Source organism: Martes martes, assembly GCF_963455335.1.
Source record: "Martes martes genome assembly, chromosome: 2".
Classification (NCBI taxonomy): Eukaryota; Metazoa; Chordata; class Mammalia; order Carnivora; family Mustelidae; genus Martes; species Martes martes.
In genome coordinates this window covers 90,692,746-90,711,010 of record NC_137889.1, presented here as the reverse complement: position 1 = coordinate 90,711,010, position 18,265 = coordinate 90,692,746, and the positions used below count along the sequence as shown (strand labels likewise).

Here is an 18,265-nt window from a genome sequence, read left to right as displayed (position 1 = left end):
TCATAGCAGCAATGGCCACAGTTGCCAAACTTTGGGAGGAGCCAAGATGCCCTTCAACAGATGAATGGATAAAGAAGATATGCTCCATATATACAATGGAATATTACGCCTCCATCAGAAAGGATGCATACCCAACTTTTGTATCAGCATGGATGGGACTGGAGGAGATTATGCTGAGTGAAATAAGTCAAGCAGAGAGCGTCAATTATCGTATGGTTTCACTTACTTGTGGAGCATAAGAAATAACACGGAGGACATTGGGAGATGGAGAGGAGAAGTGTGTTGGGGGAAATCAGAAGGGAAGACAAGCCATGAGAGACTGTGGACTCTGAGAAACAAACTGAGGGTTTTGGAGGGGAGAGCGGTGGGGGCTGGGTGAGCCTGGTGGTGGGTATTAAGGAGGGCACATATTGCATGGAGCACTGGGTGCGGTGCATAAACAATCTTGGAACACGGAAAAAAAAATTTTTTTTTAATTTTAGAAAATGTGTAGGATTTAACCTTTTATTGCCAGCTGTTTTTAATGCTACATTTTGAGAGTATTTTCCAAGTTTCATTAGTACTGGTTACTTTTTGGCTTCTTGCTCACCAGATACACCTGGTGGACCGAAATTTCTCATATGTTCAGTTGAAGGAGATTGATAGGTTTTTGAGTCCTCAAAAAAAATTATTAGCTATTATAAATTTGGCTTAATTGATAAATTAATAATTTCCTTAGCAATAGGTCATAGTTACTGCCCATACTAATACTCTGTAGTAGCTAACAGCATGATAAAATAATATTAATAGATATTAAATCTGTAGTATTATCTATAATATAAGTAGATACTAAATCTCTATTATAATTTTACATTTGCCGAATTTTCACTAGAAAAATCTGGCTTGCAAATATGACCTACCAAAATAGATAAACATCTCAATGGAAGTTGGTTTGATTCTGTAGATTATAAGATCCAAAATCAAATTGAAAATACAGGGACCATACTCAAAATCAAGATTATAGAATTAACTTTGTCATTTCCTCGGGTCATATACAGAGTTGATTATAGTATGTTACTATAATTATATACAAACTGCACTAGGACATTAATATAAATCTCACTTTGAGAGGAACATGCACCTAGAGGAGGATGGAAGTTACCAGTTCTGTGACTTCTGCTAAATTACTTAACTCTGATCTTGGTTTCCTCAATTCTAAACTGGAGGTAAGGTTTCTACTTTTAGGTGGTGATACTACAGGAGCTTGCACTTACAGTATTTACACTTTGGTTGGTTGCTACATTCATTCTCAGAGAGTGAAAATTTCCCCCAATCCACTGCCTCTGTCCCCAGATAAAACGGTTTGCATTTTTCCAGCTTTTCAGTGTTTAGACTCATAAATACATAACATTTATATAGCACACATGCTTTAAAAAGAAAATCCCTCATTTAGTTATAAAAGATAAAATTTAATATGGTGTAATGTAATACTCCCTTGGGGTACAAATTTCCATTAAAAGAAAGAAACATTTGTTTGGATTTTTCATTGTAGTGATAATTTGAATCAGTTAAATATAAGCTGTACTTTTTAACTTTATAATATGTACAGTCTTGTGAAAATGTTTAAATTGTGACTACCTGAGATGTTGCCATTTCAGAGATGGAATATTTTGAACTTGAGTGAGAACTGAGCTGATTTTATGTGCCAAAATACTGAAGAGATAGTCACAGATGTAATTAAATCAGAGAAACAAATGTTCACTCTACTTAAATGTAGTTTTTCTAAGACTCCAAATTAAAGCTACTTTAAAATGGCATCTAGATAGATTTTCATCTTCAGAAACTTCTTGTGGTTCTAGGATCTACATGGAGTTTCAGTGATCTTGTGTGAGTTTCTCTTCCGGTTAACCAGGTGCTTCTGGTCACACCCCTTGGTAACTGTAATAATCTCTCTTAGCTACTGCAGTGTATTTATTGCTCCCTCCCTTAGCTACGGTTAAGTTGTGGCTTTAGGTTTCTCATTTTTCATTCCTTTTAACTATTCTATCAGTATGTGCCATTCATAATACTGGGCAACCTGTGAGAGATTTTAGTAGTTTTGACTTGAGTGGAAGTAAAAATTAGTGAAGAACCCCTCCTATGGGTCTCCGGACTTTTGCATTTCAATTCAGGTAGCCATGCAGCCCCCTGTGGTAAATATGACTGACTGCTCTTTCTTCTTATGTTTTTTTAAGCAAAGTAAAACAGCGGTTCGGCTGAAAGAAGACATGAAAAAGATAGTGGCGGTGCCACTAAATGACCCGAGGAGCTCGACCTATAAGAAGTTATTTGGAGTCAGCCTCCAAGATCTTCAGCAGCAGGGGCTCACGGAGAACGGCGTTCCAGCTATAGTGGGGACTATAGTGGAGTACCTGGTGAAGCATGGTAAGTCGCGGTTTCATTTTGTTGCGTTTACTGTTCCTGCACACGAGAAGGAGGTTTCCGTGTGAACTGCTTCACCATGTGTTAGTATATTCCCTAAAACACCTTAATTAGAATATCAAGTTATGTAATATAGCTTTTCCCTTAAAAAGGACATTAAGAGCATTATTACGGTGTAATGTTGTTTTGACACCACTGTTCAATTTACCATGAAACTGAACGTTTCTAATTTGGAATGATTCCTAGTTTTGAGTTCTAAAATATGCTGTTCTGGGGCACCTGGGTGGCTCAGTCGGTTAAGCGTCTGCCTTAGGCTCAGGTCATAATCCCAGAGTCCTGGGATTGGGGCACATGAGGCTCCCTGCTCAGTGGGGAGTCTGCTCCTCCCTATCTGTCTGCCGCTCCCCCTGCTTGTGTGTGCATGTGCGTGTGTGCATGCTCTCTCTCTCTCTTTCCCTCTCTCTGGGTCAACTAAAATCTAAAAAGAAAATAAAAATTAGATAAAATACACTGTTCTAACAATAGTGACTTCTCTTGATTCATTAGATTCCAACTGAGTAATTTTTAGTAAAACAAAACACTTCTGGGGTATCTTTTTCAGCTGAGTTCAATCCTGAACTTACTGGATGCCTTGATTGCTTTCATAAGCTCGGTAGAGATACTAAAAAAAGGGGGGAAGAAGTATGGTATATAGCCTATTATGGGGGGTCATTTACTTTTGAAGTGATACAATTAAGCATGTAAAAGAGTTGGAGAATAATATAGTTCATTGAATGATAAAAAGATAAATCTGTTTTTAAGATCTATCTCACAGCTTTTTAAAATGATTTTAATTTAAAATGGGACTTAAAAACCTGGAGAAGTAGAGAGAAAATTCTTCCATATTCCCGACATTCATGCTTTTCAAACTAGGGCAATATTATAGGAAAGACCCAAACTACATAATAAATGTCAATAGTCTTTAGCAGGTTCGGGAAGGAAATCTTGTGAGGGGAAAAGCTTGGAATTTTCATTGTTTTCTATAGTGAAACAACATTTCTACACAAAGACTCATTGCAGAATAGAGTTTAAAATTAGTAAGAATTTTTAAAGGTAAAACTTGAGACTTCAGAGGCATTCTGTACTTTGTGCAGTTTGTTTCCTTATCTTCCCATGATTACGAGTCCATTCCCCCCTACTAAGAACAATCCTTCATTGGAAATACGTGAGAAGGAGAGTGCATCTGTTCCTCTGTAGGAATGTGAGTCAGCTCGTGACAGGAAGGGTATGGCACGTAGTTCAGCCCTCAAAAGATCAGGTGTTTTGTGTTAACTGAAAAAGCAACTATTTGCTCAGGTTACTAGGTATGTAGAAGACAAAATGATATTTTGTTCCAAAAACTGAAGAGCCAGGCTTGTACCCTTACTTTATAGGCGCTATCCCCTTATTTTTTAGAGGATGATAAGCTGCAGACAGGTAAGATTCTTAGAGAAGAGCTCTGGGTTTATTCAAATACTTTAAACAGGTTAAACCAAAAAGGTGTAGTATACAGTATGGCCTCCACCTCCAGGGTCTTGAAATCACATTAAATTGTGAGAGCTCTGAAGATCTCAGAAACACTCAGTATTGAGTAAAACTGTATGCTACTGATTTAGATATAAATGGATCTCTAGGTAATTCATTTAATCTCTTAAATAGGGTTGTTCAGTATTATTCATTTGAATACAAAGTATGACTACCTAAAATATTTTGGTTTTTGGTATAGTCAGTGTTCTGATCTTTTACCTAATAATGACTGAGTTATAGCCTCTTGGGGTTACACTTATGTAAAATCATTTTCATTTTTAAGTTTTAAGAAATTATTGAATAGTTAATATCACGTGGTACAAAATACTGGATATGCACTGAAAAATCTCTCCCTCTAAAACCTGTCCCCTGATTATTCATTTCCCTTCTCAGAAACATTACTTCACAGCATCTGATATAGTCTTACAAAGATATTTTATGAATATCTATAATCATATATGCATATGTTCTCTTTTTCCCTGTGAACATAAATACAGCATACCATTCACACTGTTAGAAATCTTTTAAAAAAGTCATTTAGCAGTATATTGTGGAGATCTTTCCATATTGCATAAAAAGCTTTACTCATGTAGTTCTTTTTTCCCTTACACACTGACCAGATACACGTATCATTTCTTTAAGCGGTCGCGTGCTGATGAATATTGAATTGTATGCAGTCTTTTGCTGTCTGTAAGCAATGATTCAGTGACCAGCCTTTCTCACAGGTCATTTCAAGCACAGTGGGTGTATATGTAGACCTGGGTCAAAAGTATGTGCATTTATAATCAACTCTTTAAGAGTTGAGCCAGTTAAATTCACAACATCACTCCTTGAACATTTTGGCAAAATCTGAATTAGGTATTGGTTTTCTTCTATCTCTTCTTACCCATAGTTATAGGTTAGTTGGGTATATTCAGGTTAATGCAAACTAAATATTTTAATAGGTTCAATCAGTCCTTCTTAACTAGAAATGTAAAATAGAAAATGGGTTATTCTTACCTAGAAATGTGAAATAGAATCACTAGTGGAATCTTTTCAGAATACCCATCCATTGGTGATAACTTCAGATGAATGGAATCAGACTCTTGGCTTGGCAAGCTAAGGTGGGTAGGGCACCTAGCCTGTATTTTCAAAGGTTGTGTAGTTAATTATTGTGTAGACAACTAGAAGTTCTTTACTATGTCTGAAACTACCATGCTCACAAACCAAAAGCTTTGTAGAAGTCTGAAGGGCAGAATGAAGTTTGTGGGCGAGGACTTCAATTAGTTTCATTAATTATTTTGTATTTCTTTAAGTCAACAGATATGTCTTGTACCTCTCCTTATTGTGCACCTACAATGCACTATACAGTAGGCCCTCTGTAAGGTATCAGAGGTAAGGATGATTGGTCATTTTATTTAACCCTAGGTAGATACATTAAACATCAAAGTATGACCACTTTGTACATGTACATGTACAAAGTACATGTAGACCTTTAACAATATGAGGGAAAACTCTTTGTTATGAAAGAATTTGAGGACAGAAAGGGTTTGTTAAGGTCTCATATGATGGTCTTTTAAAAAGACTTTGAACTTTATTTCCTAAAAAAAAAAAAGAAGAAGAAGAAGAAAGAAAAGAAAAAAATCCGTGATTTTTCCCATTTGGAGGAAAATTTTACAAGTTATGAGCTAGATCATCTTTATACTGTTTGAAAATAACTAATCTTGCTGATAGTGTTAACTGGATTCCTTCTCTTTAGCATGAAGATCCTATGGGATACACCATTTTAAATAGTGTAGAACTCTCCACTTACCACCAGGTGTCAGAATATGCTCATACATTGTCTTATTTTTCTGGGCCAAAGTGTGCCAGTTAAGCAAATTCTGACTTCTGGCATTTTCAGTTTCTAACATATTCATACTATTTTGAAATAAATATCTCAACTATACAGGAAGGTGACTGTCAATGGTGTAGATATTATTTCATTGATGTAATTTTTTCATTGTTAAACCAATTATTAAGTTGCTGTTTCATGTTGATTAACCTGTACCTCCTGAAATAAAATATAAGAGAATCTCAGAAATATACGAGAATAACTTCACAAAGCCTTCTAAGCATCTCCTTCCTCTAAACATTTCTTTTACAATCACCATTTCCTAAAAATTTGAAGTAGGAAAATTGAGAGGTAGTAAGTCTGGTAAGCCTCATACGGGTATTGGATATATTATAAAATTGTTAGGGACTTTAAAAAAACCATATGGGTTTTTTCCCCCTAAGTATAATAGAACCAGGGGTAAGGTGCCCCTAGTTGAAAATCACTGGGTAGCATAACAATTGTTTGGGTGAGAAATATTTTTGAGGGAAGAGAGTTAAACAAATAAATGGAGTAGGGACAGAAAAAAATAGTTGAGAAGCATGAACCTCAGTGACTTCCCTAGTTAATACTTAATCTCTCTGCCAGTAAAGGGCAGTGGGATCCCGGGACCTTGAAGGACCAAAGCCAGTTCTTAGAGCTGGGTAGTTATTTTGGAATAACTGGAAATATTTATTTGAGGGAAGGGTCAAAAAGCCTAGTTGGAAAAGAAAACCTAAGGTCAAAGCTAGAACAACACTGTGAAATCAGGTCCAAGAGTCATTTGCTGGCCAAAAACAGGCTCAGGAGCTGAGTAGATATGTAGAATTCTAAATTTTCATGATTTGGGCCTTGACCAGAGATGGGTGCTGTTTTCTGGGTGCTGTCTGTTGAAGGCAGTACACATTTCTGAAGTTACAGATAAAGCTTGTAGAATGGAGGAAATAGACCTTGAAAGCTTTAAAAATGAGTTAAACGGGAAGTCTCTCAGTAACCGAGATTCTGCAGTATTAAAGGAAATGGCATCATATTTACCTGTTGTGTAACAGGTTACCCCAAAACATGTAGTTTAAAACAACAATGTTTCTTATGTCACAGTTTCTGTGTGTCAGGAATCTGGGCACAGTCTAGTCGTATCTTCTGTCTTAGGGGCTCTTGTAAGGCTGCAGTCTGGTGTTGGCTGAGGCTTTAGTCATAACAGTACTTGACTGCGGGAAGGTTCACTTCCAAGCCCATTCACGTGGTTGTTAGCAGGATTCAGTTCCCTGTGGGCTGTCGACCTGAGGGTCTCAGTTACTCACTGGCTGTTGTCCAGAAACCACCCTCCACTCCCTGCCACATGGACCTCTTCGTGAGGTAGCTAACCAAATAAAAAGCAGCTGATTCATCAGAGTGAGTAAGCCCGCAGAGCCAGAGAGAAACAAACAAGTAAGATGAACATCAGTCTTGTATAACCTAAGGTCAAAACCAAGATTAGAACCCAATCACATAATCTTGTTACAGTCTCCTGGTTAGAAGCAAGGCACTAGATCCAGACCCCATGCAAGGGGAAGGGATTCCACATGGGTGTGGATACCTGGAGATGGGCATCATTGGGGCCATTTGAGAAGCTGCCTGCCACACATTCTGACTGGTATCTCCTCTGATTACATGGTGCCCTGGTCACACTGGTTGGGGAAATACTTTTAATATCCTCTCTGGTTTCACAGACTTTTCTCAAAATTGGAGCTAAAATTCATGTCAACTTTTGAGATTCGTGTTCCTTACATCCAAAGTGTACATGCAAACATCTTACCAGTCTACAAACGCTGTGAGGATAATGCTAGCATTTGAATTTTTTTTTCATGGTTTTTTTTTTTAAAGTTCCTTAACACGGGGCCAGGTACTTACTATGCACTTCTTGAATTGAAATGTTCATAAAATGTTTTATCATATTACAAACTAGTATGAAATTAGCTTTCTTCTTTTTCTTTAGAAAGAGCGACACAATTACCAGATAAGAAAAAGAAGCATACTAATGTAAACAAACACCCCCTCATCTAAATAATTCCAGTGGGCTTCTGTCCTTATGTCACTGCTAAATGTCACCATTAGGCTCTCCAAAGAAGAGTGGCCAGTTGAGTCCTTGTGTTGCTCTTCACTAGAGAGATTGCTCCTTATACCTTCAACATGCCTCCACAGGGGGGCTGGCTTTCTTCCATGGTGTTCTGTCTCCTTGAACCCGGTACCCTGAGCTGGAAATCATTACCTTTCCCCTAAGCCAGCTACCATCCCTCAACCCCACTTCACCTTATCCTTCACAGTCCTTTTTCCTGGATTCCCTAGTTTTTAAACCTTAAAATTACCTTCCAGCTCTTCCTCTTCCTTACTTCCCTTTTGTACTCAGTTACCCAATCAACCTTTTTCTCTCCTTTTCACCCTTCCCACAGGAATCTGTCTTTCTTACTGCCTTAGGGTAAATGTGGTTCCCTAAGGCAAGCTTTCTGCCCTCCATTCTCTTCTCAGCTAGCAAGATCTGTACTCCTTGATTTTATTGTGTTCCCGCACCCCTTAATGCTCCCATGAGAAAGTCTTTTTAAGTAAGATCTTTTAAGTAAATAAGATCTGCTCCCAATGTGGGGCTCAAACTCACAACTCTACAATCAAGAGTTTCATGTTCTACAGACTGAGGCAGCTGGGCACCCCATGTCTTTGCTGTTGAACTTGCCATTTGTGGCCGTATCCCATTTCTTCCATTTTATTACCCTACCGCTTTTTGACCTAAACACTCCACATTTCCATGTGTTTATCTTCCTTTGTGCTGTCCTATCTTTGCCTCTTAATTCATATATTCCTCTTTTCAGGCATAAATCCAGGTTTTATGTCTCCTGCTGCTTAACCCTTTGGGGGCCTGTTTTTAGGAAGAAGAATACAAAATTAAGAATAAGAATTAGGGACAAGCATTGGAAAGGACCTAAATAAATGAAGGGGTCCTGAAGCTTAAACTTCATTAGCTTCACAGTTCACCAGCCCCAGTCTTCCCATCTTCCTTATGCTTTAGCCAAAGATGGTGCAAAGCATCGAAAACTCCCTTATGGAGCCTTCCGTGCTGACCCCCGCCAACAATAATAACCCCTGTCAACTGGCAGAAGGCAAGCAACTTGTCTTATGCTACGTTGTAATCTCCTAGAGTTTTATTCTTGGAATTCATTGAATACTAAAGAATATTTCTTCATTATTACAAAGGTAATCACATACAGTTAAGAAGTTTCTTACATACATTTTAGTTTGTTTTTTTTTTTAAATAGTTTTAATTAAATGCTAAGCTGCTGTTGGAGCCCAGGGTAAGTTCCTGTAATGTACTGCAGATTATATGAATGCAATTTCTTTGTAGAATGGCATCTGTTTTATATTTCTGTGTGTCCCCAACCTTATTTTTAGAGGTCAGCTTTTAGAACAAGCCTATATGATCTCTTTAGTTCATACATAGTAGGTGTGAAGATCTATTATCTTAGGAAAGCATTTTTGCAAACTGTGAACATCTTGCAGTACTGGATAATCCTGTAGTGAGATTTATTTATTTTGTGGCTACTGTTCTCTAGAGTTAGTGTCTGTCTGTGAGAGACCTCTGTTTATTCTCTGTGGGTCTGCTCCCCTGCTCCAGGACTCACCCAGGAAGGCCTCTTCAGGGTGAACGGCAACGTGAAAGTGGTGGAACAGCTCCGATGGAAGTTTGAGAGTGGAGCCCCGGTGGAGCTTGGGAAAGACGGAGACGTCTGCTCAGCGGCCAGTCTGTTGAAGCTCTTCCTGCGGGAGCTGCCGGGGAGCGTGGTCACCGCGGCCCTGCACCCTCGATTCGTTCAGCTCTTTCAGGGTTAGTGCGGTGCAAGCCTTTCTAGCGCTTCAGCCAGTTTTATTTTTCAGCTAAAACTAACCTTTTCTATATTAAGCACCTACATTTTAAATATTAAGCTAAGCTCTTAAATATTAGTGGTCTCTCCGTCACCACCATCTTTCTATTTTAGTTGCTCGAGGCCCCCATTTTCTACCCTAAAATAATATTAAACTGATTATGAAACACCACTAGTAAGTGTAATTTCTGAGACTGTTGGCAGGTGAATAGTTAATATTGAAAAGCCCTAATGTTTGTGGGCCAAAGGAATTCTTTTCTGACTAGTGACTATCTTAGAAGGAGTGAGAATAAGGCATTAAATTTTATGTAGGGAATATTAATTAAATTATACTTGGTTAGTGACCTTTGAGACTGAAAGGCCAGTGGTGTGCTATTTTTCTCTCATAAGCAAGATTGAGTCCTAAAATGATTGTGTTCATTTTACACAACTGGAGGAAAATTGGTTTTTGATTGCATTATGAAGTGATTTTTTGAATGAAGAAACTTGATTTTTAAAGGTAGTAATTATAGTTATAATCATTATTTAGTTCTTTCTCAAATATAGTAAGAAAAATGATTTAGTCTTGAAAAGCATTTCTTTCCTTATTTGTGCCAGGTTAGAGTAAAAAAGAGAATATATATTTTTAAGAGTGCTAATTGCCAGATTTAAAAGGATATTACTTAAAACCACATTCCTTTAAAGCAGCAGTGTAATTTTTCCCATGTAGTATGCCAAAGAGTGGGTATGCGAGAAGGCCATGTTGTATGTTGTAGTCTACTGAAAAACAGTGATCAAACAGAAAAGCGAAAATTGCGGGACCACTTGTTCGGGTCATCTAAGTGCTTTTAATAAAACTTCCTATATCGGTAAGTGATGGTAAGTGACTTGTGTGAGCCTCGTTCATTAGAAAAAGAACTTTTTCATGTTTATATGTATGAGGATCTGAAGGAGGTAGCCATTGCTCCTTAACTGATTCTTATAAGAATATTTTATCCTTGTCATGGAGATGTTAAGTTTTAGGATAAATTTCTATAAGTCATTTAAAAATAATTGCTACAAAAGCTAGTTGAAGATTTAAATATGTCCTTCATACAAAATATTTACTAATTAAATAGTATTACTAAGAATCTTTATTAATAGTATGTCTTAATTTTAAGATACTAATATTAATGATACTATACTAATATTTGTGAATAGTTGTGAATTTTAAATGGTTTTATGACATTACTTAGAATAGTTTTCATTTGGTAAAGAGAATGCACTGTTTTAGTGTTTTTGTTACATTATAGTAATATTTTATTATACTTTAGCTCTTCTTTGTAATTTAGCTTCTCATTAATGACCTTTCTCTCTGGTGGCCAGAAAAATTGATTTGCATCATTAAAAGCAAGTGATATCATTCTAAAAGTAAGGCTGGTTATATACCCAACTTAAGGAGTTGTGTGATTATGCACAAATAACAAATTCTGAATGGGGCAGAGATACTGACTTTGGCCTTAGGAGTAGTATTCTCTCACTTCCTGAAAACTTTTAGGGTGAGGTCTGAGATGTTCAATAAAGGAGATGTTAATGGAAGTACCTACTAGTTGTAAGCTGCTAAGTGAGGGGAGGGAATAAAGTATGCTTTTAGCTATCAGATCGTATAGTCTCTGAAAATAAATTTCTCTTTAATAATTCAGGTAGAAAAGAGCTATGGTGCTTCTCTTGGTTTACACTGTATTTGGTACTCTTAGAGTAGAGGGGCACACGTGACAGCTGGTCACGCGACAGCTGGAAGTGGCAAGGCTCTTTTCAGACTCACTAAAGGAATGTTACACTTGGCCATTAAAGTGTAATAAATATGTCATAAATGTGTTTTGATAAAACTTCTTAGTTAAGGTTACCCTACTTTTACATTTCAGTCTTCATAATAGCAGATTAAATAGCTTTTATATTCTGTCACAACCCCATGCCAGATTTCTTAAAAAAAAAAAAAAAATATATATATATATATATAAATATAAATATAAAGGGCCTTCAAATTCTATCCTGTGTAAAGAGCAAGGTATTTCGTAATTTCTCACATCAAGATCCTCTCTTCCATGCTTTGTGGGCTAGAATTGTAGAGCCTCAACTAAGTATTTTTTTCAGACACCTAAGCTAAACCAAAGCTTCCACTGAGGACAGTCTGAGTGCCGCCTCTAAGCCTTGCTGCTGCTCTGGATCCTCCTTTGATTGTACACATCAACAGTGACCCTGTGTGTGGAAGAACACCATTTAGGTTCTTTGTTTTATATACCAGATTATCAACTTTAGACTTGACTGGTGCTCAGGCTCTGAGATTGTATCTTTGGGTAGCAGACTGATATTTCTGCATACCAGGTATTTATCAGAAACTTCCATCTGAAACTGATGTCTGCCAGAACCTTTTGCTTGAGGCACAGCCCTGGTTTAGACAGTTCCTATTTAGGAGAGACTCTAAAGCACTTCAGTGATCATCCTTTCCTGTGGTCTTATTAAACTTACCTCTGACTGCAACAACTCGTCTCTCTCGACTGAGGTTTCCAGTGTAATTGTCTCAGCTTGGCAATATTTCATGTTTTGTGTGTGTTTTTTTTTTTTTTTAATCTCTTATCCTTACCTAGGTGGGCCAATAACATATCTGTTCTTCTTTAACAATCTCAGTTTTGTTTTGGGAATAGATGTGGACCACAAGCAATAAAAAGATTTTAGGATACCATCCATTTCATTTAGGATTAATTAGAAATTCCTTTATTTGAATGTTCCCTTTTGAAAATCTTCCATAATATAAATGCAAATATGTCCATCTTACAATGGATGTTTTTTGTTGTTACTTGATGAGTTGAAATTGGATCAGTCCATCAATATTTATTTAGCCTCTCCTACATAGACACAGGATGTTACTAAGAAATAAAAGATTAAGCATTCTGACTTTAAGGAGTGTGTGATTTAATTGAGGAGGTAGAATGTGTGTGGTATGTATTCTATGGTACTTCAGATGAGTGGTAAGAACATCCAGTCAGTGGTAACAAGGAGAGAGGGCAATCAGTCTGGATTATGGTGGTCAGAGAACACTTTGTGGAAAAAGTAAAATGGGGCACATAACTTTGGATGGAGATGAAAATCATATAGGCAAGGAAAAAGGCATGAGCAAAAACACCATCAGTGTGAGACAGAAGTGTCTCACAGAGCTGTGCATAGCTACAGGAAATTAGCAAATGGAATAATTTTAAAAGTAGGTTGAGGGGCACCCTGGGTGGCTAAGTGGGATATGCATCCAACTCTTGATTTGGACTCAGGGTAGAGATCATGGAGCTTGGGGCTCTCAAGATGGAGCCCCAAGCCCTGAGTCAGGGTCTCTGCTGGGTGAAGAGCCTGCATATGATTCTCTCTCTACCTCACATAGTCATGCTCTCTCCAAAACAAGCAAACAAATAATTGGAGGCTTTGACTAGATGGTAGAGTGTTTTTAATGTTTGATTAAGGAATTAATATTGACCTTCAAACAGTCAATTTTTGAAGGAAGAAGTCCTAGGATGGAAGCAGTATTTTTTAGCAGTGCTATGTGAGATGGATGGATGAGAGGGTGCAGGGAAACCTCTAGAAGACCCATAGAAACCTAGGTCTTGGTCCTAAGGACTTGTATCTGACAAATAATTGGCAGTGGAACTTTTTAAAATTGAGGTAAAGTATATGTAACATAAAATGGACTGTTGTAACGATTTTTTAAGTACACACCTCAGGGGCATTAAGTACATTCACACTTTTGTACAGATATCCATCTCCAGAACTTTCTCAGCATCCCCACAGAAATGGGTAATGGGATTTTAAAGAAAACACAAACAGGGCAGCCAGTAGTTAATGAGAGTAAGAAAGGAGTCAAAGATAACCCTATGGTTTTGAGTTGATATGACTTGAAGAACAGTGGGTTGAGGAGGGGTAGTGTGGTGACCCAACCCTGATGCCCGTATGTTTGGGGAGGGCCATGCTGCCAGAAGGACAGTTTGTCACACTGTTGTCAATAGAAACTAATACATCAGGAAGAAAGCTTAAAGATAAAGTTGAAGTATCACCAGAAAGAGCTCTCTACTAACTAAGTGCTTTGAGGAGCCCTGAGGCAACTGTTGTTTTTTTTGTTTGTTTCTTTGTTTTGTCTACAGTAATTCATATCTTTCCTGTCTGTACCTAGGGTGGGGCCTTTACTTATTAAAATGCGTTAGCCTGTCAGACCTGATGTTTTGTCAGGAAAGGAAGAAGCACAATCATGAACTTTCTAGGAACCTTTTGCAGCTGACTAATGCTCCTTTCCCTGTCTCCAGGTAAATCTGGGACTTAAGCCAAAGGCTCACATGCTACTAGCTTGGTAGGGTCTGATGATCTCTTTGTGGGCTTTACTGATCATCTTTCTCACATCCTGCTATTGCTATTGCTATTGAAGAAGGAAGAGAGATCCTGATGTGGCATCTTGACAACTGGTCCATTAATATAAATAATGGAAGTCACGAGGGGCAGGTAATTATGAGGCCATGAAGAGGAGCTCATTTTAAATAGATGACTAAGATGACTGTCAGTGCTGAGGGGAAAAGGGTGAAGGCTAAAGATGTGGATTTCAGAGTCCTCTGTGTAGACTCATCTGAACAACAGAAATTTGTTTTCTCATAGTTCTGGAGGCTGGAAGTCCAAGATCAAAGTGCTGGCAGGGGGGATTTCTGATAAGACCTCTCTCCTTGGCTTATAGATGGTAGCTTCTCACTGTGTTCTCCTGTGGTCTTTTCTCTGTGTGAGCTCTCCCAGTGCCTTTTTCCTTTTTTACAAGGACACCAGTGCATTAGACTAGGGTCCTACCTTTATGGCTTCATCTAACCGTAATTAGCTTCCATTAAGGCCCTATTTCCAAATATAGTCAATTGCGGGTTAAGGCTTCAACCTGTGAATTTTGTACGGACAAAATTTAGTCCATAACACTGTGTTTTTACAAATGTATCACAATTTAATAAACGTATGAGTAAAAAATAGCAAAAGTCTATGGTGGGTGCTAATTAGGTGAGAAATTTTTATAAAATTGATGTTTTTGTCTTAGAAATCATAGATGACTGACATAGCTAGCAGCAACAAAATGAGTTTAAAATAAGTGATTTTTCTATAGGAAAAATTTTTTACTGGGGTGTATTTTCTTGATTTGTATAGGTAATTTCTTATGTTTGTTGTTACTATTTTAATATTCTCTTTAAGAACTTATGCCTTTTAGTGTTAATAATAGGTCCTAAATAACTACTGACTTGTCAGTTTAAAAGCTAGCAGATATTTATATCATTTCTTTTCATCTCAGCACCAGCTCTAATAAGGTATAGGCAGAATAATCTTCATTTTGAAAAAAGACATTATACCACATGGCATAGAGCAGAGGATCTGGATCCATTCTGACAAGTTTCAAATCTCCATTTGCCATTTGTTAGCTACATTAATATGACCAAATTACTTAACCTTTTTGTGCCTTGGTGTATTAGCTATCTATTGCTACATAACAATTACTCCAAAATTTAGTGGCTTAGGGAAAAAAAATTTAGTGGGTGGCTTAGGGAAAAAAATTTAGTGGGTGGCTCAGTCGGTTAAGCGTCTGCCTTTGGCTCAGGTCATGATCCCAGGGTCCTGGATTTAGTCCCACATCTGGCTCCCTGCTCAGTGAGGAGCCTGCTTCTCCCTCTGCTTACTGCCCTCCCCCCAGCCTTGCTTGTGCTCTTTTACTCTCTTTCTCTGACAAGTAAATAAAATCTTTTTCTTTAAAAATGGAGTGACTTAAAACTATAGTAAAGACTTATTTTCTTTCACAGTTTCTGTGGGTTGGGAATTGAGGTGTAGTTTAGCTGGGCAGTACTGGTTCAGGGTCTGTCAAGTTGTTAAGATGTGTCAAGGGCTGCAATTATCTGAAGGCTTCACTGGAGCTAAAAGATGTGCTTCCAAGGGAGTTCACTTACATGGCTCCAGTTTAGTGCCAGTTCTTGGCGAGAGGCCACATGTCCCTTCTCTACAGGTCACTCCAGTTGGGTACTGGCTGGCTTCTCTTGCCATGCACAACTTGAGAGAGATGAAAGCTATCATTTTAATGACTGAGCCTCAGAAGACACACAGCATCTTTTGTGCCACATTCTGTTCATGAGGATCGAGTAAATGATCTGGCTTATATCAAGGGGAAGGGAGTTTGGTACTGTCTTTTGAAGGGAGAAGTGTCAGGCTTTGTAGACATTTTAAAACTACTATGCTTAGTTTCCCTAACTGTTAAATGGGTGTACTTCATGAGCTCATTGTGGAAACAGTTAATCCATGCAAAGACTCAGAACAAAAATAAATATTCAATAAAGGTTAAGCCAGTGCTTCTCAACTGTGGCACCCTAGAGATCAAGTCGTATCATATGCCTATTAAATCATCCTCTGTAGAGCTGGGATGTAGGAATCTGCTTGCTTGCTTGCTTGCTTTATTTATTTATTTATTTATTTTGGGAGAGGGAGGGTAGAGGGACAGAGAGTCTGAAGCAGACTCCACCCTGAGTGTGGAGCCCGACATGGAGCTCGATCTCATGACCCTAAGATCACTACCTGAGCAAAAACCAAGAATCAGATGCTTAACTGACTGTGCCATCCAGGTGCCCCAGAATTCACATTTTTAATTCAGTCTTTCTTGGCCATGCTTCTGTCTCAGCTCCTCCTCAGTCACACCTTTGCCCCTTGCTTTTTTGTTTATAAGAAGGCAAACCATTTAGTGCAATTCCCTCTACTTTTTTACTTCCAAGCTCAAATTCTTGTTCACCTCTCCATCTCTTTAAAAAAAATTACAAAAGAGTTGCAGAAGAATAAGTGAACTTTCTGCCTAATGATTAAGAAAGAGGAAAAAAAAGAAAATTGGGCCTCAGTTTCAAGTTAAAATAAAGATTTCAAAATTCTTGTCCCAGTTAATTGAAACTACTTTAATTTTTTATTATTGGTCGAGCTGGCAAATGACACAAGATGGATTTGGGAATATTTTTTGTCAGCTGCAAGTTGTTAATTTTTATTTTTGTTAATATTATTTATGATTTTAATGAAGATTGAAGCCTTCAAATAAACATTGCTGGTTATGTATATAAAATTGGTAATTAAAAAATTCTTTTACAATTACTAATTTCAGGTGAGGGCATTGACTTTAGTATTTTATTGCTTATATAAAAAAATTAGGATATTGTTCTGCTAGTGAGCTAGTAGTATTTTTGGGAATAGGATGTATGCGTAGTGATTCAGGATCCACAGAACAGAGTAGGGTTGAGAGGGAGAAACCCTTTGTAAGACAGATGATCAGAAGAACTTTGTGGAGGAGGAAGGTAATACTTCAGCTGGACTTTGGAGGACTGCTAGAATACCCACAGGCAGTGTGCACTCTAGGAAGAGAGGATTATAGGAACAAAAGCATTTGGAAAACACAGGTACATGATTTCAACATTAAGTGCAGTATAGGTGTTGGGTGGGCTGTAAATATAGTTGGGTTAGGTCATCTTTCAGTAAAATGAATCAAACATTGAAATGGCCATTCTTAAGTAATCTTATTACTCTGAATAAAATACATCTTCATTACCTTGGACATATTTTTCCTTTATTTAAACAAAGTATTTTATGTAATAGGTGCATATACTCTTTAAAAAAATCAAATAACATTGAGAGATTCATAAAGAAAACCAGCTGACCCCTACATACCCTTTGGCAGCCCTCAGTTCTTTCCTAGAGGAAATCAGATTTCATTTATTTAGCTAAATTCTTTGGTTTTTCCTTCCATTTGATAATACTCTTATAATGTTATATCTTAATTTCTTGTAGGCATTATCTCATCACTTCTGCTTATAAAATATATAGAATTATAAAATATATAGAATAATGTAACTTACTCCCAATAGTTTCTTTCAGTAGTGTTACATGACAAGTTTAACTGATGTCCTAATTAATGTTTGATTTGTTATGACTACATGAGTGTGTGTGTGTGTGTGTGTGAGTGTGTGTGATGTACTACTTAATGTTAATATATGTCTTAGGTTGATAGAAAATTACGTGAGTAAAAACATATCTGTAGATTTTTTCAAACTGCAAAATCTTTCCAATAAATCCCCTAACCTTTCAAAAAATTTTCAAATAATTTATCAATTCTTTATTTCTGGGGAGAGTCCTCTTTGGCCCTTTTCTCTTCCACTCCCACCTAATTTGGTAGCAGTGCTGATTCTGAGATTCTCTCACCAATCTTTCTTCCTGGACCTGCTCTTTCCTGGAGTCTTTTTTTCATCTATTGTGTCAGGCACTCAGTAAGTCCCTTCAGTCTGGAAAATACTGCATTTTGGTCTTTGAAGTTTTCCCTTATTATCTTTCTTATTTTTCTGTAAATGTCTTTCACTGCCTTACCCCCCCCCTTTTTTTGAGATAAAATTGCTATATAACATTATGTTAGCTTTAGGGATACAACATAGTAATTTAATCATATATACTACAAAGTGATCATCACAATAAGTCTAGTTACCATCGGTTAACATACAGTCAATGCCCTTCACCTGTTTCTTCCACCCCCAAACCCTTTCACTTCTGATAACCACCAGTCTAACTCTCT

General features: G+C 37.4%; 1 protein-coding gene across 1 annotated transcript in view; it reads left to right on the top strand.

The window, feature by feature from the left end:
- Window positions 1-18,265, top strand: part of FAM13A (family with sequence similarity 13 member A) — a 325,186-nt gene that overhangs the window by 25,613 nt on the left and 281,308 nt on the right. The window contains exons 2-3 of the mRNA XM_080797468.1: window positions 2,214-2,403; window positions 9,420-9,629. Of these exons, the coding sequence (XP_080653594.1) occupies window positions 2,214-2,403; window positions 9,420-9,629 (400 nt within the window). The remainder of the gene's footprint in view (window positions 1-2,213; window positions 2,404-9,419; window positions 9,630-18,265) is intronic.